The sequence below is a fragment of the Oenanthe melanoleuca genome, chromosome 4A (assembly GCF_029582105.1).
Source record: "Oenanthe melanoleuca isolate GR-GAL-2019-014 chromosome 4A, OMel1.0, whole genome shotgun sequence".
Classification (NCBI taxonomy): domain Eukaryota; kingdom Metazoa; phylum Chordata; class Aves; order Passeriformes; family Muscicapidae; genus Oenanthe; species Oenanthe melanoleuca.
In genome coordinates this window covers 11,650,974-11,675,165 of record NC_079338.1, presented here as the reverse complement: position 1 = coordinate 11,675,165, position 24,192 = coordinate 11,650,974, and the positions used below count along the sequence as shown (strand labels likewise).

Here is a 24,192-nt window from a genome sequence, read left to right as displayed (position 1 = left end):
TGAGGTCTCCTTATTTCCATTCCAAAGTGGAGGCAGTGAGAAAAACCCAGGATGTTCAATTTTCTTGCCTACTCTACTTAGTCTTGGCATCTGATTAATTCCTTCCTCCTCAAGTGGTCCTCACTGAGACAAATAAGGAAGCAGCATATCCAGCACTAGAAAAGAAGTTGAATCTGGTCTCTGTGCTATAAAAGTGACTGAAAAATAGCTAATAATATTGATAGTTTCTAATGTAAAATCATGTAGAAGGACCTTGCCACAACATATTACACACATTACAGAGGATCATGGTCTTTAAAATAGCAAAAGTCTCATAAATAACCAATAAATGAGAGACAACTATGTTTTAGAAGTTCCTCATAATTTAGTGATGTATCAGCATCAAACCCAACTCCCTAAAATTAGTTCCTTGCATGTCTTGATTAAAGGCAGCCTCCTTGAAAAAAAAATAGTGAGGAAAAGTCATCATAATATTTACTTATATCTCAATTCACTACTTCTTGCCACTAAAAGCATGGTCTGACTTTATTCTGTGGTTTCTGACAAGTTATTTATCTTTCAGAACAGTTATATTATAGACTATGTAGAGTTCAGTCACTGAAATGCTGGACTGTTTTCAAACCCTTTTGAAGGGAGTCCTGAACTATTCCCACAACTAAGGGACAGCTGGGTGTATATTGCATTTCCATGTTATTTGAGCACCAAATATGATAGGACAGCATGGGGGAAAAAAAAAAGCAAACCAAACCCAGGATTGCCCAGAACTTATTTCTGAACAGTTTGAAAGCAAGTAAGAATGTGGTCTTGAATTAGGGCAGTAAAGAAGAATGTGACAGTGTTCAGGTCTTAGGAAAATGTCTGATTCTGCCTTTGCATTGGCAGCTTTGGGTTTTAAACTAGATTTGGTTCTTTTTTAGGTGAAAACCCCCAACAATAAAAATAATCCTAAATGATGGCACATGCTCTCGGGCTACTGCTACACTGGAGCTGTGCAAACAGCACTCCTGTATTCTCCTGAAGGTTTGTGGGGACTGTACTACTAATACAGCAGAAGACTTTAATATATTTTCCCTGAAACATCTGAACAGCTAATTTTTCTTTTTTTTTTTTTTTTTTTTTTTCTTTTCCAAAGAAAATTATATGCTAAAAATAACCATCTGATATCAAAACAAGAACTAAAGAAAATCTTATACAACATCTACAATTTAGATTTTGGATTTATTCCTCTTTTTCATCCAAGCCAGAAAAAATAACAGAACAGAGGGCAGATCTAGAGACAAAACAACTACAAGTGCCTCTTATCAAACATGGATAATGCAGCCCTTAACAGGTAAGACTTTGGAAGGAGGGGGATTTCTCTAACTGAGAGGTCTGTGCTGCAACACATTGCAGCAGAAATCCCTTCTTTGACACACACAAAGGATGCTGGTCAACAGCTTTCTGCAAGTTCTGCCCTAAATCTTGTCCCAGCTCAGTAAATACAGTAGTATTTCCTGACTCATGAATATCTACAGTAAAATCTAAGCTGGAGAAAGTTAGGATAAGAAGCAATTAAATCAAGTTGAAGAAAGGAAAAGTTTGGTCAAGTATTTGTGAGAACTTAATAAATAACAAACAGGACAATGGGACAGGCAGTCAAAGGACACAGTAAAATACAGTGGTTATTTTAAATGACACTTTAATAGCTTGAAAATCAACTACTGAGAGTGCCTGAGGGGAATATAAGTTTTCTACAGCCCCAGTGCAGAGAGAACTGAAATAGTAGCTGCAAAGTGATCCTTTCCACCTCCAAATTCTGTATTCAGCAGTGCTTCTTCCATAATTCCAGCAAAGCTCTGAAATATCTGCATTTTTTCTGTTATAAATAAACCTAGCTTGTTATTCTACTGTATGCACACATCAGAATATTTACCAGTGCCAACAGAGATATACTTACTTACTATCAGTTGTTTATTTATGAGGTTCAGTGGAAGGAAAGGTAGAACTCTTTCTGTGTTCTAGAGAGACTAATCCTTCATCATGAGGATCAGATTCCCTAATTAAAGTTGTGACAAACTGTCAGTTTAGAATTGTAGAATTGCTTTGGTTGGAAAATACCTCCCAGATGATCTGAGTCCAGCCCTTAACCCAGCACTGCCAAGCCCACCACTAAACCCTGTCCACACCTCCATGGCTTTCAAATCCCTTCAGGGACGGTGACTGCAGCATCCCTGGATCCTTTGTCACCTGGCAGCTTTTCAGCCCCTCTGCCCCAGCCTGGAGCTTGTTGTGACCCAAGAGCAGGACCATGCACTTGTTCTTGTGGAACCTCATGCAATTTGCCCATGGATCCAGCTGGTCCAGATCCCTCTGCAGAGCCTTCCTGCCCTCCTGTAAGTTTGTAGTAGACAGCAGAATGATCTGCTAGATCGACATTCCTTTATTCCAACTTTGCTGCGGTGAAAGCACACAAAGAACTGGAATTGCCCTTTCAGTTTCATAAAAACAATCATTCTCCTGCTTTGGCAAAATAATTTGCATCCAAGAATGATGGCAGAGATCTGGACAATGTATCAACTCTTTAGTCAGTCTCCTGTGCTGATGTTCTGTGGTTTCACATAACAGCTTTGTCTCGAGGGTGGAACCTTCCTTTGCTTTCCCAACAATTACTGTCGTACAGCTTTTGCATTTCCTAATACATTGTATCTCAGAGAGATCAGCATCCAATTTAAATGTCAGCCTACTTATGAATAGGAGAGCTGATTGAACAAACAACAGAAGAACTGCCATGAGATACTGTTACACCCCTTTGATAATGGCTTTTTCAAACACAGAACACAGTAGCACTTTTAAATTTGGCACAATCAAATCCAAATGAATTCCTTTCTGCTACAGATAATTTGTCATTAGTGGTGTTCCCCATTCAGGAAGAGCATAAAGCAAGACAATCATGATGGAGTAACTCTCCATGTATTTGTAGCTCCCACTGCATGTTTTCATTCCTGATGCAGTTAGAAATCAAGATGCATGGAGCCAGCTTAAAGTTTTCAATTTAAAACACAAAGCCAGGAAATGGAGAAACATGAGAACATCTGACTTCACTGCCAGGGCACATGATCTAAGAAATGTACATTTTAACTGGCCTAGTCAGTCAATTCTGGATCAAATTTATAGGTTTTTTAGTCCAAAATACTTCTCCTGATTATTGGTGTCTTATGGGTGACTGTATTCCAGGCACGTGCACCACCTGCAAGGCCAATCTGCTAGGACACCAAGGAACAATCCATGACTTTTTCTCCCACAAATGGCAAACTGAAGCTGTACACAAGCAGGCACAAGGAATCCAGCCTGGCCCAGAGGTCAGCAGGGAGATCAGAGGTCACTAAAAAGGGTGATTTACCTTTTTTACGCAGGAGAACACTGGCATGTTTCCGTCCATTTCTGTTCTCCACGTGACACGTGTAGTTAGCCAGGTCTGCCTCCTCTACAGCATCAAAGATCAATGTCAACTCAACTTCTTTTTCTCCAAGATGTTCTCTGAGGAGTCTGAAAGGAAGGATACAGTCTTTGCTTTAGCTGAATGAATACAGATGGCAGATTGCCAAAAGCACTATGATTTCCCAGCACAAGACAAGTTCCTTGGCCTCCCTCACTCCTGGAGAAGCACTTAAAAGGAAACTCATGTTGGCTGACAGAGGCTTCACAGAGGCATTTTTCATGACCACCAGAAGGCTTTTTCTCTTGCCATGTCTAGTGAGGAGCTGAACCAAGTGCAGGAAGACTGGCCATGCACAATGGTCATGTGTGGCTTCTTTACATTGGCTCCATCAGGATTACTTGCTAAAAACAATGCTTCTTTTAAAATAAGTGACAAATATCCATCTTCCAGAAGCAGGATGTGCTACGAAGCCATCAGTGAACAAATTACAGGGCAATTTAAAGGCTGGGTATTGTGATATATTTTAATTCAGTCTGGAAAATCAACAAAAAGAGCCGTGCTACTCTCTGAAATTTTCCTCTATTTTCTGGGGATAGATCCCGACTTTTGAGGGGAACAGCATCAAGAACAAGAGCTCTCTGCTCCTTTGAGAGGAAAAAGAAGGTGTGCAAAATCCCCATAAATGGAATAAAAGTTCTAGCAGACTTTCAGGCCAGAGGTACAGCCTTTTCATGTCATTGTTCTCATGTAAACATTAAAAAAAATGCAAAGTAAATGCAAGTTTTCTGCTGCTGACATCAAGTCTAAAAATACAATACCCTATTCTCTCAAAAGGCTTATCACTTGCTCAAGAAAATGTTGCTGCTCCTTTGAACAGGGGAATGTAACATCAAGTAAAATCCACCAGGTTAATTTGATCCCGTTTGTGTAATGTTCACAAGAGGGTGAACAGAAAATGTGGGGTGCTCTCCCACCCACCTGTCAACTCACCACTGTACATGGTACTTCAGTGAGTCTATTCTCTGGAAAGACTGTACAGCACTGTGAGGTAAAGGCATCAATAAAACCCATGTTCACCAAAAAAGAAATATTTTCTCCCAAGACTGAAAGGAGGAAACTGGACAAGAAGTAATGAACCAGAGTGCTGCCTGTTCTGGATAGAAACTGCTGCTGGAGACATTCACATGTGTCAGCAATGGCAAACCCCAAGCTTCTCTATTATAAACCAAAGACATTTTGTGTACACACATTTCCCTATGTATGAGATTTCACATGACATGGAACTCCAAACAAATTGAAAAGAAATACAAAAAATCAGTAAACAGCTGACTGAACATGAGCCAGCAGTGTGCCCTGGTGGCCCAGAAGGCCAATGGCCCCTGGCCTGGATCAGGAATAGTGTGGCCAGCAGCAGCAGGGAGGTCATTCTCCCCCTGTACTCAGCACTGGTGAAGCTGCACCTTGAGTGCCGTGTCCAGTTCTGTCCCCTCAGTTTAGGAAGGACGTTGAGATGTTTGAGCACATCCAGAGGAGATAACAAGGCTGGTGAGGGGCTTGGAACACAAACCCTGTGAGGAACAGCTGAGGGAGCTGGGGTTGTTCAGCCTGGAGAAAAGGAGGCTCAGGGGTGACCTTATCACTCTCTACAACTCCCTGAAAGGTGGCTGTAGCCAGGTGGGGCTCGGTTCTTTCAGACAGAACAAGAGGACACAGCCTCAACCTGAGCCAAGGGAGATACAGGCTGGAGATTAGGAAAATGTTTTTTTATGGAAAGAATGACCAAGTACTAGAGTTGTCTGCCTGGGAAGGTGGTGGAGTCACCATCCCTGTATGTGTCTAAAAAAAGACTGGATGTGGCACTTGGTGCCGTGGTTTGGTTGAGGTGTTAGGGTGTGGGTTGGACTCAGTGATTTTGAAGGTCTCTTCCAACCCAGTGGTTCTGTGAAAAGAGAAGTATGAGGGCATTGCACCAGACAATCAAAAATGCAAGTCTGACTGCTATAAACACATCTCTGCAGTAACTCAGAAGAGGCACCAGAGCATCCACAACAATTTAGCCTCTTTCACTGTGGCAGCATAACTTGCAAAAAAGCAAGTGGAAAAACATCAGTTTAAAAACTTGTCTCTGTGTGTGTGTGTGTGTGTGTGTGTGTGTGTTGCATCTGGAAACTTGGATTGCATTTTTTTTTCTTCAAATTCACTCTCATTGATTATGTTTTTTTTCCTTATTTCTTTTTTTTTTTTTTTGTTTCTTTTTTTAAAAATTCTGGTCCAGAGTCCAAATGCTGGAGTAATGGAAGAAAGGTTGATTTTGCATAATTTCTGGTCAGAAAAAACCTCCTCAGAAAGCCTGGTCTGTTTGCATACTCAGCCTAAATCACTGGGAGTGAGATAAATCAATTCTCATTTACTGATTATTCTGCTATATCTATATAAAGCCACTCTTCTCTGCTGGCAAACAGCATGCCCAACAAATTCTGGTCTACAAATCATGCTGCAAGGAATAATATAATCATTAACTGAGAAGATATCTGGGAAACTAATCTGGAGCATTCTGTGAATGTTCAGATTTTCTGTAATCAGGGTACTTTACACAGAAAAAAGAAAGGAGACAGGTTATAGTTAAGATAAAAAAAACTGTTATCTTTATCAATATATAAACTACATGTATGTAAGATAGAATATTTAACCCTTAACCTACATTTAAATAATACATGATCTGCTAAAGAAGAGCTTTCATGAGAAAGGAATATCCAATATATTTGGACTGAGATTTCTACATATCTTCTAATAGCAATTTTTAGCAAGGGAACTCTTTAGAGTGGGATCTATCACGAAAATGCTGACAAACATTTAAGCATTTTGCTGGCAGCAAAGTGTAGAAAGCTCTTTGTGGTGTAAAACCTTTCATTCCTGCTTTTTCATTTTTTCTTCATTTTTCTCTTAACCATTACTCTACACTTACATTATTGCCACAGAAATTGGTCATCTGCATTTTTAAAATATATATGCAGCCCTTAATTAATTGCATTAATTAATTGTTGTGGTTGGTTCAGAGAATATGGAGCACAATATTTTTGGGTTAGAAAAGGAATACAGCGTCAACAAGTAAAACCTTAAAGGTGTTGCTGCACACCCAGAAGATGAAGCTCTGTCCCTATCTGAGGTGGGGGAAACTTCAGCAGCATCACTGTCAACACATGCCAGCTCCCACAAGCTGAGAAAATAATAACTCACTCTTTCTGGGTTGCTGAACAAACTGTAAAAGTAATTACAACATTTAATGCACAGCTAAATCAATGGTGCTTGACAACTCAAAACAAACAGGATGGAAAGAGAGAAATAAAAGGTGGGTGATATAAAAACAACACTCAGTGCCTTCTTTTTCTTCAGGCTGAAGCATTTCTTCTGATCTGAAACAAAACATTTTGTCTAGTGAATAATTTTCAGGTAAGAATATGAATTTTAAAAAGCAAATGTCATTGCAGAATAGAAATGTTTTCTTTGAAAATTCTGCAATGGTTTGGATTTTTCAAATCCTTGGTCATATTTTTCCAGTGCCTGTCTGCACTAAGTTGAATCTGAATTTGAAACACTTTTACTTTGAGACCACATTTTCCTAAAATTTTCAGTCTTTGTATGACCACAGATAACAAGATGATAAGAAAGCTTCACTCTGGTCTCTCTGCAAGACCAAGGCATTAATTGCAAACCTTTACTAACTGCATGAGAGCTGGGACTTAGCAAAAAGGAAACTTTCATTCTTTATAAAGCTGAAGATCTGGACTTGAACAGGGTTATGAAGTCTACTCCCTTTCTTCTTCTCCTTAACAAGGACAGATCTGTGTGTGCACAAGCACCTCTCCAAAGCAAAGTCATTCAACTGGCAGACAACAGTGACCCTCCCTCTTTCCTGCATTGTGATTCTTGTTCTCTGCCCTGAACTTGTCTACTTGAGCAGTACAAGCTTTCAGGAGAGGGCTGTTGTTTCCATTCTTCTCTGCAAAGTACCCAGCACATCAGCAAAGCAGCTATGGGAGCTCTCCTCCTGCCCCCAGCACCCCCTGCTAATAGAAAACAACATCCTCATCTTGTCTGTTTCATAACCATCCATTGACTTCTGTGGGTGATAAATCAACCAGAAGAAATAAGGCTGTCATTCAAAATGTCCTCATTCACTTTTTTTCATGCCTCTAGATGAGTTAAACTATTTCTACTTTAAAAATGAACAAGAGAGACAAAACAAGGACAAACACACTTTACAAGATGAGCATTATGACTGCTCTGCAGTGTTGCCTGAAGAAGAAAAAAAGCAACTCATAGGTGGCTGAGAGAGCAATATTTATGTCTGAAAATACTTTGCCATGGCAGAGAGCTGGTGTTGAAATTTGCTGTGGGCTGCTTTGATAATTAGGTACAAGTGACAACTCTGCAGACACGCTTAAAGACTCTGATTCCTTCTTTAATAACTCTGGTTCAATTTACATGACATTTTTATTACTGCTGTGAAAAACCCACCTGACAAGCAAAGTCTCTTCCTCCTTCTCCCCCACGCATGTCTAACACCTGGGGATCTTAATTTAAGGGAAGGCAAGAGGGCATCCCTGCCTCCAAGTCCTGCAATGCTGATGAGTTACTTTTTATTATGAGGCTTTGTAAAAAGGTCTAATAAATACTGAGAAGCCCAGAGCTACACAAATATTACTCTTGGTGAAGTGTGCTTACCAAAACCCAGTTCCACAGATATGATATGAATAGGAATGTTCAGGTTACATGCATCCTTTTTTTAGTGCTTTCAAGGCAGCACAGGGAGTGTTAACCATGCACACTGGGGATGGGTGGTTTGTGCTCCCACACATCATCCATTTGCAAACCTGAACTCTCATCATACACAGAAAATCCAGCAACACAATGGATGGGCACAGTCCAGGGTAAGGACAGCACCATAAACTCAGAGTGCTACTAAATTCGTGAACTAATTCAAGATAGGGGATGCAGAGTTAAAATGTGCCAAAGTACCAGCCTGGGTTGTAACAATTCTGTACAGCTCTTAGCTTCTCTGGTAACATCATAGGGAAGCAAACTGATGAAAAAGGCATCTAACCAGCAAGTTCACCATGGCTCATCAAATTTGAAACACACATGACAATTTTTAAATACATCAATAAGTACAACTGGGTGGAAGATGTGGGCTGCCTCAGGGCACTGACAGAACAGTTAGTGCTGCTTAGTTCCCCTGAAGCAGCATACCTGTAATGGAACACAAAAACAAGAGCTGTTTTGGGCAAAGAAACATTTGCAAAAATTACCACTTCAGTTGCCACAGATACCTCTAAATAAAAAAGGGATGGACTGGGGCACTGCTGGTAATGATGCAGTATGTTTTGGAAAATGCTGTTTAAAATGCTGGCAGCATCACAGGAGATTAGGGATGTGATAAGTAGCTTTCCTGAAGAGAAGATTCACTGAGTTGTGAAGGGTCTGCAAACTGAGTCAAAGCACTAGCAGAATGAGAAAAGCAACTTGTCACAAATTAACTTGAAACATGAATGTGCAATGAGATGGCAAAACAAAGGACAAGTAACAGCCTTTTCAAACTCAGTTTCACTAATAAATGCACATAAAGGAGAAGTTTTGAACTGCACTAAAGCTGGAGCACTCTTTGAATACAAACCTCAAATTCTCCCGATGCAGAACATGACCAAAACCACTGCTCACATATATACACACCAGAGAGAACACAATGTCATTAAGTGCTGATTACTTAAAATGGCAAAAGTTTCCAATAATTGCTTTTTGTGATCAGTAGCACAAAAGAGGACTGTACAATGGCAATGTAAGATAAATTTCATCTGTGTGCAATTAAGTATATCTTAACAACTTGTGACTAAATGGCTGAACTGCATATTATTGATCAAGTAATAAAGCAAAGGAACCTCTCTCTGCTTGCTCTCCAAAATCATCTTTACAAGAAAAAAATAACTCAGACACGAGATTAAAAAAATATGCACTAGAAAGTGAAAAGACCTTGTCTTTCTTTATAATCCATATTTATTATATCATAATTTATATTCATTGTACCTACAGGAGCTGGGACCACCTTGTCCATAGTATAACCATGACTTAGTTTTTGCTCAAAGAACAATAATCTGGTAATTATTAAGGAAGAGAATAGAGTGCTGTTAGGTGCAAATTCCATGAAAGTTCATGGGGATACAAGTGTGTTTTCTTTACATCAAGTGATAACCAGCCCTGGGAAAGAGCCAAGCACAAGTTTGATATTGGACACAGCCACTCCTTCCTCTCCTTTGTATGGTAAGTCTGGAGGAACAAACACAGCTCCTTGAAGGCTCTGGCTAAGGCACACAGAAAGCTGTATCAGACACGCACAACATGCTCTGGAGAAGAGAAAGAGTGTGCTGGCTTTGACAGACCATTTGTCTTCAGGGTTAACAGAGGTGCTGAAATGGATGTTATCCTGCCAAGGCAGGTCCCACCATTCCCACACAGGGCTAAAGTCAACCCCTGGAACACTCAGGAGATGCTCCAGCTACCAGCCATCAGGGGAATCTGGTAACACATTTTCAGGCACATACAGAAGCTACTCTGTCTTCAGAGTGTACTGGCTACAAAGGAGAGAGAGCAACTCACATGGCTCCGAGTCATCCATTGCTCTTTGGACAGAAAACAATTTCCACTTTCAATTCAAAACTTGGCAATCCAACAGACTTGTGGGGTATACAGTATTTTTAATAGTAAATAATCCTAAAAGTACCTGACTTCGCCTTCTCTAATGTGACCTTCTAACTCTTCTATGAATTTTTCCCCTTTCATCCAGTAGATCATGGGGCCTGATTCTCCACTGAATCCAAAGAAAGCTTTGCAGGCCACAGTCAGTGGATTTCCTGAGGACAAAAGGAAGAGAGAAGATTAGAGACTTTGTCAGAGCTACTAGTGAGAAAATTATTAAAAGAAATATCAACACCTCAGATAAACCTCCTTATGAAAAATTGGAGGGGGAAAAAGGAGAAAGAATAACTATAAATCATGGGAAAAATAGTGATGTTGATTTGTATCTACAGGAAATAGCTGTAAAATGAAACTCCATAATTATCCATATCCAGAGATTATGCATAATTTAATTTTTCTGAGAAAAAAAGTACATGAACAATGAGAAGGTATGGAAATGGTGGCAACATAAGGTTGTTAAAAAGAAAGAGGTGACTTCCCTGTCAGACTCCTTGGATCTCTACCAGGACTAGAGACTTGTCCCTTAAAGGCAGGTAAATCACTGAATGACTGCTCCTTATCCAGCCATAAAGAGACAAAGGAATAGTTCCTTCCTCACTTAGACAGAAATCAAATGTTAATCAAGCCTTGGAGCTGCTCAGAGAGCTTTTAAAGATTCCCAAGAAATACATGATGCCAGTCAGCCCAACACTGATGCTACTGTCAACAGGCTTCTGGCTGAGGACCAAACTTCAAAGTATTATTCAAGCAATAGAATAAAGAATTCTCCCTTTCACCCCTGCAAATATACTTTCACAAAAATCCAAAATAAAACTTGGAAATGAGTAAAATTTCATTTCTCTTCAAGAATTCAGCATTTAACTGGGTTTTTGTTTGGCTACAGTTTTAACTGTTCTAGTAGCCCAGGACTTACACTGCCAGCACAGATGGCTGTCTGCCTGCAGAAGAAAAAAAAAACCAACCAACCAAACAAAAAAATAATGAAACAAAACCACAAACACAAACAAACAATTAAAAAAACAACCCAGAAACACCTCAACAAGTCAGGAAATTTGGAAGAACCATGCCCATTCCCTCAGGATGCACATGCAGCTGCTGCCCCCACTTTTCTTTGCCTATTTTACTTCACATAGGTGCTCTGGGTTATGGAGAAGGTGTAGAATCAGCAACTTAGGTTGGAGAACAGACCTCATTTAATGTCACTGGAGACTCCTGCTTGAATCTTTCAAGGATCATGCACAGAAAGCCTAAATAATGTATTCTACTGAATTCAAAAGAAATGTTTATTCTGTCAGGTATTCTCCATGGCAGCAGGAGGCTCTCTCAGCTGAACAGAACAGGCCTACACTTTTCAAGGAGGGGCCAATCATTTGGAGCACACCACCTGGCTGAGCATGGGCTAATGGTTTCCCATGACTGACTTACTGTGCCTTAACCATTCACCTCTTGCCTGCCCAGGAGTGATTAACTTGCTGTGTGCAGACTCAGGGCATATCAGAGCTGTGTGTTAAAGTGCCTTTGCCTAAACCCCCATAGAGCTGAGTCAACTACTTGCACTTGTCTATCTATTATTTCAGTGCCCAATTTAAGACATGTCTAAAGAGTCTGATTAGTCAGGAAGCACAGCACTCCCAGCCACGGAAAATCAGCAGCCTTTAAATTGTTTCCAAGTCAAGATCCAAAATTACAAGTCCTTTGAAACATTGGGATACAGCAAGAAAAGATTTAAAGGCTGCACTTGAGTTTCTGTTTCTCAAACAGCAAAAGACAAAAATGGAAAATGTTTATCCTGAAAATGTTTTCCAGACTTTTTCATTATCTCCACATTCACCATGAACTCTGGCACCACAGCTGGCCCCTGAACATGTGGAGATGCTGGCAGATTACACAACTAGACCAGACATACAAAAGGGAAGAAGGGGTGGATATTCATTTATCTGCACATCCCACAACCCTGACAACCATCAGAGAAAGTTCCAAACTTCACTAACTAATGAAGAGTCAGAAACATTTCTAGGCAGATATTTAATTCCACCCCAAGCTCACCCAACCCTGTGAGGTGCTGTGTGTCATCCCTGGGTAAAGGGGACACCTGGAGCCTCTGGCTGGATCCACCTCACCTTTTCCCAACATGCTGAATGCCTGCATGGTGAGAGATCTTTTTGTGCTTGCCTTGGAGTCACCATACACATCTTTTTAAATACCACGTGGTGATTCCTAAAATGTGGCTGCTCAGTCCATGCTTGATATTAATGGAAAAAGACACTGAAGCAATGTGAAAAAGAAAAGGGACAGACAAGGCCTATCAGCATTGACAGTATTTGCCCTTTTCCTGGCACACCATGCTCGGACATGAAGTGTTACAGGCAAAATATCTTACAGAATGTGCTTTTCCTCAAACCAGCAGATTTTTACTTAAAAACAAGCCCTGAGAAATGAAAATATTCCAAGGTGAGATTCAGATTTCTATACATGCAGAGTAAATACCCTGAGGTAATAATGTCTGGCTTGAAGAAATAAGAAGTTTTCTATACAGACAGGAAAACTTAAAAACCCCAGCTGTTGGTAGACAGCTTCTGTAATAAACAAACTCAATATAAAGCACCAGGAACCTTTACCATGACAACCTGCATGCTCTGAATGTGCCTGGGCAGATCTATTTCCTAGCTTTGCCACCAGGGAAACAAGCAAAATAAACTAATACCATGGACAGGAAAATCTGGAGTTAGTTCATATTCTCAGCTCAAAGTTTGGTACCAGCAGCACCTGAAAAATCCCATAGTCCATCTCACCTGCAAACCCATTGCTGATCAGAGTGGAATAAACAACTTTTTCTCATGGAACAACTAATTTTTATCTCAGTAGAAGAATGATGTGGGTCTAGGTTGACCTGATCTGTCCTGGAGTGGGAAGAACTTGGGGATTGATGATACTTCAAGGGCCCATCCAACCTCAAATTCTCACTTGCAGTTCTGATACTCTTGCAGCTGGTAAGGACATCTCACTCTTCTATGGCTGTCTGAAATAGCTTCTGCTTCATAAATCTCATCAGAGAGAGTTATCAAAATTCCTTTTGCCTCTGGAAGTGGGACACCATCAGAAAGGTAACACTGACTTCCTTGCAGAACCAGTTCATCTCCCAAATAAGCCTCCATAAGGAAAAGTAAGGGTAATTTCTCCTGTCCTGCTGCATCACCACACAGCTACAGCAGCAACCTGCTGCTACTGGTTTTCAGGGAACTCCAAAGAATTCCCATCCAGAAAGGAAAATGGCATCCACACAACATTCACCCCCAAATACCACAATATTGAAAGTGAGGCTGAAGTCTGTGGTGCCTAAATGCATCCTTGAATATGTGGAGGAACAGGCACTGAGCATGGGAAGTGCCCCTTTTCAGGTCCTGGTTTTAGGGCTGGCTTCAAGCCATGCAATATTACACTGAGCCACAGCTCCAGCAGAAGGAACTAGCAGGCAATTTGTGATTCCAACAATTCAGCCTGTGTAAGGCCTAAACTTTTGCACATCATTACTGATATTCTGCATGACCTCCAGTAATTCCACTACTAATGGTCTTATTAGGAAATATTCCTCTTGCATCATTTAATTAACAACATCAAAATTCCTAGAATAAATAGTATCCTAAAGGTTTTCCATTTACAGGTGGAGTCTGTTGATAGACATTTCAGATGCCTTTTTGCTTAATAAAATAATTTGCTGAAGAACAGAGAAAAATCATTAGTGAATTTCTAATGAATCAACAGTTAAGAGAGTGTTTGAAGAAACAAGGAAAGAAAGTAGAAAAGCTTGTTTGCAGACATCACTGAGTCTTCTGCTTTGCTGGGGTCACCTTGGTACAGTAAAGGACCAGGTTCAGCAGAAATCTCTGCTTTAGCTTTTCTTCCTACCTTGTCAGTCAAGCAGACATGTTGCAAACTCCTTTTTTTATCAAAAAAGTCTTTTTTGATAAGACAAAACTCCCAGTCTTTTTTGATAAGACAAAACCAGTCAGTAAAAAGAATTATTGCTAAATCTTATTGTACAATTTTCACCTGTCCATTTTCACAGTAAATCTGTGTGAGCTCTACCATACATTCAAACACCTTTTTTTTCTGGCAAAGAGAATTCCACATAAATGCAATTATTCAAGCAAAAGAGCTGCCTGATGGTGATAGGAGTACAGCTAATGATGGAAAAAGGGTCTGCAAAAGAATTTAGACAGGAATGGCTCAGAATGTGCTTAATGCAGGGCCAACATGCTTTGACAGAAACCCACAAATTCTGCAGCACAGTTTCTCTTAAATGAGACATGCTTCAAGCATAAAGTGAATGAAGCTTAAAGCACCTAAAAGTTCTTCTTAAATGCCAAGATGATTAATGCTTAATGCTGGACCAGCATGAAAGACAAAGTCTCTTCACATCTGGCTTATTCCAAGGCTTTTTCCTGGATTATTTTTTTTAAATACAGGTTGATAGTTTGTTCTTTTTCACTTGTTTTGCACAGGCAGGTGTATTTTGTGGCTTTGAAGCCCACATCAGAGAATATGCTTCCAGCAAATTAGACCTTCACTCATGGAGCATCTCAGGGCAACCCCACCAAGAAGCCAAAGTCATCTCTGAATCACTGGGTGCTATGTTTTTTCCTTATGGCTTGAAATATGAATTGTTTTTCCTTTTCTCTTGCATTTTTGTCCCAGATAAAATACTGCTCTCAACAAGCCTGAACTGAAGCAGATGAGCCTTCCCAACTAGTGGCAGAGCTGCCTGGAAGTGCCAAATGCCTCCTTTTGTACTAAACCACACCAAAATCAGACCTGCCCACGTTGTTAGCTGGATTTACATCTCCCACTCCATCGGGGTGCAAATCCCCTGCTCCATCTGCTGCAGGGCTGTGTGCTGCACCTCATGGAAGGGCAGAGGAGTGTGCAGTGCTGCCACCAGGTCATTCCATCACTCCAAGTCCCTCTTATCGATGTGTTTGCATATTGGAGCTCCTCTCTGATAATGGTGCTTGTGTCTCCTTCCCTGTAACACTAGGAGAGAGCTCTGCGTGCAGCCAAAGGAGCAGCTTCCCTCTCAACACCTGCAGGTGTTTTGCAGGCACTTCATGGGCTTTGTTTCTTTCATTTGCTGAGACAGAGGACAGGTTACTTCTCACTTCTCAGTACGTGTATTCTGCAGGCTGTCTGGAGAATTGAAGCTGACTTTCCAGGCTGTGAGGTTTGCAAGGCAAATCACCATGTCACTGACAAGAACATTATTGTTCTAATGTGCTTTACAAGTGCTAGAAAGTGTCCAAAGAGCAGCAGAGTGATTTAAATTCGCCTGGCAAGGCAGGCTGGGTCGTATACAACTCTGAAATAAAGAACACATTTCCTTTTCTTTCAGAAGGACATCTTGGATAAGAAGATATGGGAGACAGAGCTTATCCTGCAATTTATCCACAAAACAAATGCCAGGGGCAACAGAGACCTTGACTCATGAAAAACAATCTCTGTGTGTGGTAGCTTCTATGCAGTTAGCAGAGTCAATTTTCTCCTAGTGCCTTGCAATGACATCCTCTGAGCTGCTCTCCTGTGCTGGGCAGAGCCAGCAGAGCCAGCAGCAGATGGAGGGGGTGCAGCCCAGCAAAGAGCTTTTTCCTTTGGAGTGAGAAAATCCCGAGACAGGGAGGAAAAGTCAGCTTACTTGGACAGCTTTACCCCAAGGTTTCAAAAATAGCCCAAACATATTCAAAAACCAACTAGCAAAATAATTGGAGGAACAAAAAAGACAGAAACCAAAAGGAGTTATTCTTCAGTAGGTAGATAACATCCTGATTGCAGCTAGAACCAGAGATGACTGCCTATGATTTACTGTAAGTTCATTAATTTCAGAGTGGCCCTGGCTTGGCTGGCTGGTGCTGGACACCAGGCTGAGCTGCTCCTGGGCACAGGAGGGTGGCCACAAAGGGTGCCCACACAAGGTCACCCTTGCAATCAGAGCCCAGCCCCAGGCTGAGCTGCTGAGCACAAAACCTGTGCCCAGGGCTCTGCACTGTCCTAGAGCAGCCAGGAGCATCTGGCAGGGGCAGCTGAGGCTGTGCTTGGGCTGTGCTTGTGTCACCCAGCACAGCTGGTCCCCTGCTGCCCAGCCCCTCTCAGCACAGACCTGCAGCACCACTCACACATCAGGGCTTCAGCCTCTGCTCCTCTCATCTGCTTAGGTGGCACTGAAATTCTTCAGATTTACCCACTGCTGATTTTGGACAAACCCCTACTAAAACCACAGATATATTATCCCTTATTCCCTGGCCACACCCCAGCACCACTAGGTAAGATGTTCCATGCTTTGTTTTGTTCAACAAGATCAATAAAGGCAGTGCCAATTTCTGTACCTGGGCTCCTCTTCTCTCCTCTTTTACCTGGATATTCTACAGAATACAGGCCTAGCTGTGTGCTAAACCATGTTATCCCATTTAGGTAAAAATCTCATGAAGTTCAGTGACTTGTTTGAGAATTACTGGATCCAGTGAAAATAAAACATACTCAAACCAAATTATTTTCCCTCATAAAAAAACATAATTACAGAAAATTCTATAATATTTCAAAATTCTATTCCAGCAGCCAGTAGATTCATGACTGGATATGAGCCTTCCAAACATTTGCATAATTAAAGCTCAGCCAGGAATTAATGAACTGAAAGCATTTTACAGAAAATTAAGAAACCTGCTTTGGATAGTGATAATAATTTTCTTAATAACATAAATTTATAGTGAAATCAAACCTAACTAGCCTCCAGACATTCATTTCATAGCAGTTTAAGAACATTTGAAAGCACACCCATATAATATAAATATTTTATTAGTCTCCAGGTTTTTAAAAGAAGCCTGAAAGAAGACTAAAGGAGGTGCTCTTCCCCTAAGCAAGGCCCTGTGCTCTGAGCTGCACATGCAGCCACCACAGTAATATTCTGGCAGCTGTAATGATGTGAAGGAAAAAAAATGGCAGCAGTACATAACTTAAAGTTGGCTCTTTCCTCATCTAAGAACTTTTTGACAAAGGCAAGTCTTTGGCAATAAAAGAAAAAGAGATGGCAAAAACTTAACAAATAAAATGCAAGAGATCTTTAGGTCTTTTTTTTTTATCCTCTGTAGTTTACAATCTTAATTTTAACTTTCGTTCTTGCTCTGCTCTTATTTCTTATGCCCTAAGACATCACAAAACACACAGCCATGAGATATTTGTGCTTTTCTGTCTCACTCAAGTGAGCAAATAGTACATATAAAATGTAGGATAAAAATAACACTAACAGCAAGCAGAACTCCAAACATGAAACAAAGCAACTAAGCCTCTAGACAGTCTGTTGCCAAGAAGACAAGTCCATGCATTTGCTGTCATTCCATACAGCCCCAACTGCTGCTAATTTAAATCACACAATCATGACCCACTGCAAGGGTTGCTTGTAGGCTTGGCTATTGACTGTAGCTCCCACAAAGAGAGAAAAACAAAACTGAAAAACACACACAAGGCTGAAATGTTGCTGATAAAGATTTATCAGATGTTCCAAAAATGAATCAATCAAAGCAAGATCACCTAGAGCAGCTTTCTTTAAAAAAAAATAACATCCAGAAAAACATCCCAACTGCCACCTCTCCCCCCTCACCTCCCAAAAACCTTCACCTCACCTAAATCCTGTAAAACCCTTTATCTCCTTTTCAGAACTGCCTTGGGGTCAGAATTTAAAATCTTACTCATTGAGAGCTCAGGTGTAACTGAAAGTCAAGGATTTGAGCTTTTCAGTTACACACCTACAATGAAGACAGATGCTTAGTGGGATTTCCAGCAGCAGCTTGACAGCTGCCTTGGGCTGGCTTTAATTTGTGCTCAATGCTGAGGCCCTTCTGAAAATCTCATTTCTGTACATTTTGAGGCACAGAAACATTATTGAAGAGAAATGCCCTGCAGGCTCCTGGAAAATGTCCCCTTGGTGGTGCAGTTCCAAGGGCTGGGGCAGCCCAGTGGCAGCAGAGCAATGACATCCAGAATAAGGTGAACTAAGCAGAGTGCAATGGAACAAATCATCTCTGGCCCAGGCATGGACTCATGCCATCACAGACATCATTCCTCCCTCTGCTCTGAGAGAAGAGCAAGAATTATTCAGGGAGCATTTGCTTCCTTAGATTACTGTCCCACAGTGATAAGGAGGAACAGCTGACTCTTTCTTTGAGCTACAAAGAGATGGACCACAAAGAGATGGACCACAAAGAGATGCTCCTGTCTCCTCACATCAACCTGCTGGCTGGAGGGAGAGGAGGATCCTACCCCACACATTGCTGCTTCTTGCCAGCCTCAGGAGTTTCCAACTCTCCAGCTTACCCCTGAACTGAATTTTCTATGGACATTCTGGTGTTGCATTTCTGTTTACTGAGCAAGTACATCATAATCTGGGGAAAAAGAGGATGAAATCCAGCACCTCTTTCTAGAGATTAACCTGGTTTCAATGTAAAGAAAGAACATGGAGGGGCCATCCTGACTGAGTTCTGTTGCCACCAATGTGGCCAAAATCTGAACTCACATGAGTATGAACTGGGTATCCAGCCACACATCCACACATCCAGCCTCAGGAGGTAGAGGGTACAATCAAGGTTGCCAAGGAAACCAGCTGCAGGCAGCAGCAGACTGAAGAAATCACACTAAACCTCTTCCAACTTGTGTGTTGACTTTTAAAAAAATGATAAACACCCCCAAGACATTGACTGTGGAATAGATAATTCTTCACTGAAGCTTCTGGTTCATTCTATGGATGCCCTGCCTTAATAACAAAGTGACACTTTTGTATGCCTGGATCTAAAGAGTCAGCTGGGGTACTTTCACTCTTCACTCAACTTCTGCTCAGGTTTTGGCTACCACAGCTCATGCTAAGGCCTGATATATGGTGGGAGCAGCACCATGACATCAAAGACAGCAGGAGAGGTGGCCAAACAGAGGCTACCATGTATTATTACCATCTCATTATTATTACCTCAAATTGCTGTCTCTGTTTTGTCACTGTCCTTTGTTTGGCAATTCCCTCAGAATCCACTAACTTATGGAAATGGTATAGACCAAAACTCCAAGCTGGAGGGTATAAAACATCAGTTTGCCCAGACAGCTTTTGAAGCTGATCCAAGAGCAGCCAGACTGCTGACACTTCCATCCTTCCTGCAAGGAGTACACAGGGGACACCCACAACCTGACAGAGGAGGAAGGATGAGCACTCTCATGTCAGGCAGGGTAGGTGCATGACATTGCAAATTATGGGTAATAAATTCTGTGTAAGTGAATTTACATAATAAACTTGTCTGGACAAAAAGGGGATTGAGCCCTTTTGTCATGTTTGTTTATTGTATTTCCTAAGCAGCCTATGAGATAAAGTTTAAATCATAGAGTATGTTGCTCTGTAAATTTGGAAGGTCTGAAAGACTCTGACATCAGTTTTGTATAAATATATTGATAAAAACCCCTAGTTCTCCCTGAATAGCTTACTAGTATTTTGTAGTGCCCTGCAGCAGGCATGTAGGACCAGAAAAATTAGTGTGGTTAACAGAATATCACCTTGATGCAGGTATTTTGATGTTAGCCAAGTCCTGCCATGGTCCTGACAGTGCAGGAGAAAGGGATGGGAGGGCTAAGAAAAGGGTGCAGAACAAGAGGCAGCAACTGCTGCAAAGTTTTTATTTCTCCAGCTTTCCCAGCATTTCTAATATAAATCAAATGCAGTGCTGGGTCCTGGTCAGGGGGATGGAGAGACAGATGCCAACCCCCTCTGATGATGAATTAACCACAACTGGCCCCTCAGCTGGCCCCAGTTGTGCAGGTGGACTCTCACCCATAGGGGACAGGACTGGCCATGGCTCCTGACAAGGTGACCCCAGTTCCCACTTCCCTGCACAATGGGACCAGCAGGGACACTGCCACCGAGGTCAGCTTGTCCCCAAACAGGAATCTGCAGCTCCCTGATGTGCTAAAACCTCAGCAAATGCCCAAACATTTTGCTGAATAGGGAGAGGGCTCCCTGTTGATTAAATTTAAGTACATCTTAAAGTGCCATGCTGAGCTAGGGCAACAGTGAGTTCTAAAGAAAGATCATATTTACAAAAAAAAAGATTTTAAAAGAAAAACAGCAGCCACTGAGCAATGTTTTGTCCAAGCTAACTCCAGTAAATAATAATTTCCATTTCTCATTTATTTAAATTTAGAAATAACATTCAGGGAGAGTAGGAAAGCAAAACAGTTCAATAAATACAACCTGTACTTTGCTTTGAGTGGATCAATATTGTTCATCAGTTGTCTAATAAAGAAGTAACATGGAAGTTCAATGTCTTACAATTTGTAAAAATTAAAGGGCACATTTTTATTGGCCCTTATTGTTAAAAAAAAGTCATGATAAAAACCCAAAGAAATAACATGAAGGTGGACAGTATTTTTAAAAATGCCAAGAGTTTTATGTAATGTTTTTCCTGGTTGGTTGGTTGGTTGTTTTTTGGTGTTTGGAGATTTTTTCCCCAAAATCTTAGTTTCAGAATTTTTTAACCAAGACATAAGACCTACAACAGGCACTTAAGGATATAACAGTCATAAGAAATGTTATAAATTCAGACAACTTCTCAGAGTTAAAACTACTAACTCTCAGAGTTAAAACTTTATTTTTTTAAAGAGATGCAGTGACATCTCCTTGTGCTCAGTAATTTGAGACACAATCTACCACCAGCCATGTGCCACACTGAAAAGGAGCTTGTTATTTTCCTGTCACAGATATGATTCACAGAAGTCAATGCACTAATTGCCCTAAGCCTATTAGCACTGAGGACTCAGATTTACCCTAAGCCTCTTGCCTTGCATTCAGTGATGGTATTGACATCAATCACATATTAAATGTAATTTTAGTTGCACAGGAATCTAATAGTCTCATTTTTCCCTAGATGAGTGCCAAACCATGAAGTATTTAACTCAGAACTTCTAAATTCTAACCAATAACTTTTTTCCCCTGCATCTTTGCACAGTGAAGGCAAAACCCATTTCAATTTTCCCATATTTTACCCCCATAATTTACCCCTATTCTCAACATGGCTGATTGACAATAATTCAGAACACTCCAAAAATTAAAACAAACAAACAACAACCCCACTTCCTGGCCCAAGCTGAAACTTCTCCAAAAGGGAACTCTCTTTAAATTCATGGTGATGAGACACCACCTGCTTGCATTAAAAAAAGTGGAAATTCCAAGACTTAGCAGGAAAATCACTCAAAAACTGCAAAATTTTGCTGAATAAACAAAGAAGGAAGGATGTCTCTGCAAGGACTAACATTGGCCTTCTGATGACAGTAGGAGGAGGATAAAAGTGCCTTTGGCTCACTGCAGCAGAGGAACAGGAGCCAGCTCTGCTTTGAGGGGGGCAATTAAAACCAGACTAGTTACAGATCCAGACCTGTCTGGATGGCACCAGCCTGTCCTACCCACCAGCAGCATGGGATAAGGCAAAGTCCACATCTCCTGTGCTTGTGGGACCACACTGGGAAACAAGGGAACACAAATTCACCCTAAGGTGGTCCCACTGCCTTGCACTTTGCCAGCTGGCCACATTCCTGGTTGTGCATTCCCCAAGGCCTTGGCAAATGGAACTAACAGGTCACACTGTGAGGTGGGAGTGGGCTCAGAGCAAGAGATCCTCACACCTCAGTCTGATATGCAAAGCACATGCAGGTTTAAGTAACCCTTTTTTGAAAGAATAAACCCCCCTAAATCTATTAAATAATGTCCTCCATCTCTACCCACATCCCCCTAGCAGCTGTTGGGGAGAGGCCTGTCATGCCTCCTCTAGACTTGCAGGAAGATGTTACGGATTTGAGTCTGAAATCTCAGTGTGACTTTCCATCTGTGAAAGCCTTGTTATGAGCACATGTTTATTCAGTGCAATCCCCTGAGAATTTAGTGTAAACCTATGTGGTTGATCTCAAAAATATAATCTATTCTTCAAACCCTAAGGGGGATCAGGGAGCAGGAGCCCTTTGCCTGCCATGGGGACAGTGCTGCCAGCCCTGCTAGGCACAGCACTGACCTCCTGTCTGGCCCAGTAAGAATCCAAGCCTGTCCTTTTCTCCAGCACCTGGAGCAGCAGTGCCAGAGCACTGGGCACACAAAGCTGGATCCCACAGAAAGCAGCTTTGATTTTACAGCCCTACAGCCTCAGAATGCCCCTCCCTCTCCCCCCATCTTGCCCACAGTGGTGTTTGGCACTATCTCAGGAGCTCAGAGCGAGACCTTAAAATCTTCCTGAGAGAAAAGCTTTGCTCTTCTTTATTGCTTTTCTCTTTTCTTAGCTGTGCTAGCGCCAAGAAGGAAATTAAGCTGCTCCCTGCAAGGTCTAATGTGAAACCTTGGCCCCTTCAGTGTCAAGATTGCTATTTGAGCTTTTGTGCGAGTGCCAGAAACGTTTATGTGGCCTTCACCTTTGCATTAACTAGAGAAGGTTAGAGGCTTAATCTTCTCTCCCCTGGGAAAGCTCCAGCTACCACTCAAAATGCAGCAAGGACCCAGGTAATTGTAATTGTCTGCAAGTGTGATGGTCTAAAGGCACACAGATGGGCAGGAGCAAGAGCAAAGACTGACCCTTAGAGATGTGCATCTGCCACCCCCAGAGCACTGAATAAAGCTGTGCCTGCAGCTGCAACAGGCTGAGGCAAACCCTGTCCCCAATGTCCTGACAATGTTTCTTTTAAGGATTTTTAAAGGGATGCCGTGTATGTTCTCAAAAGCTCAGGTAGCAATACCAAATAGAGACAAATGCAATAGAAGCAACCTGCTGTAGTCCAGAATGTATTTTCAAATGCAGGAAAGACACTATTTCTCCAGCACAGGGTGACATGAACGTGGCAGCTCTTTGCTGTTATTTCCCACTCCAGCAGCCAGGGGAATGCTGGCAGAGGGCTCCCAGGGCAGGGTGATACCTGTGAAGAGTTGATAGCTGCCCTGAGGGGGTTGTTGCTCTTTGAAGTCAGAGAGGTTTTTCTCTAGGTCTTCTGCTGACTCTGCTGAGTATTTGAGACAGAAAATGCAGAATAAAATTTCCCCTCTGTTTGGATAATTGTCTTCTGCACTGCCTTGTTGAGAACTAATATGTCTGAGGTAATTTCTTTTATTTCTTTGTCAACACCATAGCTACTTACTTAGGTGATTCATTCTTCTTTGGGCTAGGGCTCAGAAAAAGACAATAACTTACACTTGTCAGGAATCATCTTGACTGACTGCTCTCCCCTCAGCCCTTAGCTCCAGAGACAGCCCTCCCACAGCCTGAATCTCCAATACTACATCTATGTTGACTTGGGACTAGACAGAAAACTTCCTGTCTTAGGAATGGTTTGTGTACTCAGCATTTCACTAAAGGCCTCTTAATATTTTGCCTTATATGCTACAGCTGCTCCAGTATTTCTCAGAAACCATTTCCTCCACTGAGTTGTGCAGATACCAGGCAAGAGTCTGAAAGCATCACTCCTTTGGGAAAGTTAGGATGGATTTGTGCTCTGTGCTATCTATACCTGTGTCATTTCCCATTTCCCACTAAGGATAAGCTCACAGCCAAGCCCAGAGAATGAGCACAGACCCCTGCAGAACACTGTACTTTGAAAAACCAGGATCCCTTGGGTTGTTATCAACCAAACAGACCCAATAACCCTCACTACTCCCAAGTGCCAAACAAATTATTTACACAGACTCTCCTGCTCTGCTTCAGTCCCTTTAATGAAACCCTCTCTAAAAGTCAGCTCCACACAGAAACACAGCTCTGTTTGCAAATAAGTTGAGTTTTTCCTTTTTTTCCCCACTGAGTTGCTGATTGTTTCTTGTTTTCCCAACAGACAAAAAGTACATTAATTACTTGTTATATAGACTCCTGTAGTACTCGTTTTTCAGCCCTATTAGATTTACTGATCCCTACAAATTTTCTGCTCAAGCTGTTGACCTTCTCAGAGAGTTCCTGCCCCCACCTACAGAAAGGTAGAGCTCAGCT

At 41.5% G+C, this 24,192-nt stretch overlaps 1 protein-coding gene across 1 annotated transcript in view; it reads right to left on the bottom strand.

Moving 5' to 3' along the window:
- The window catches only part of IL1RAPL2 (interleukin 1 receptor accessory protein like 2), a 367,516-nt gene that overhangs the window by 17,797 nt on the left and 325,527 nt on the right, over nucleotides 1-24,192 (bottom strand). Inside the window, exons 7-8 of the mRNA XM_056491747.1 lie at nucleotides 10,194-10,323; nucleotides 3,380-3,525 (exon numbers count right to left, since the gene is read on the bottom strand). Coding sequence (XP_056347722.1) covers nucleotides 3,380-3,525; nucleotides 10,194-10,323 — 276 coding nt within the window. The remainder of the gene's footprint in view (nucleotides 1-3,379; nucleotides 3,526-10,193; nucleotides 10,324-24,192) is intronic.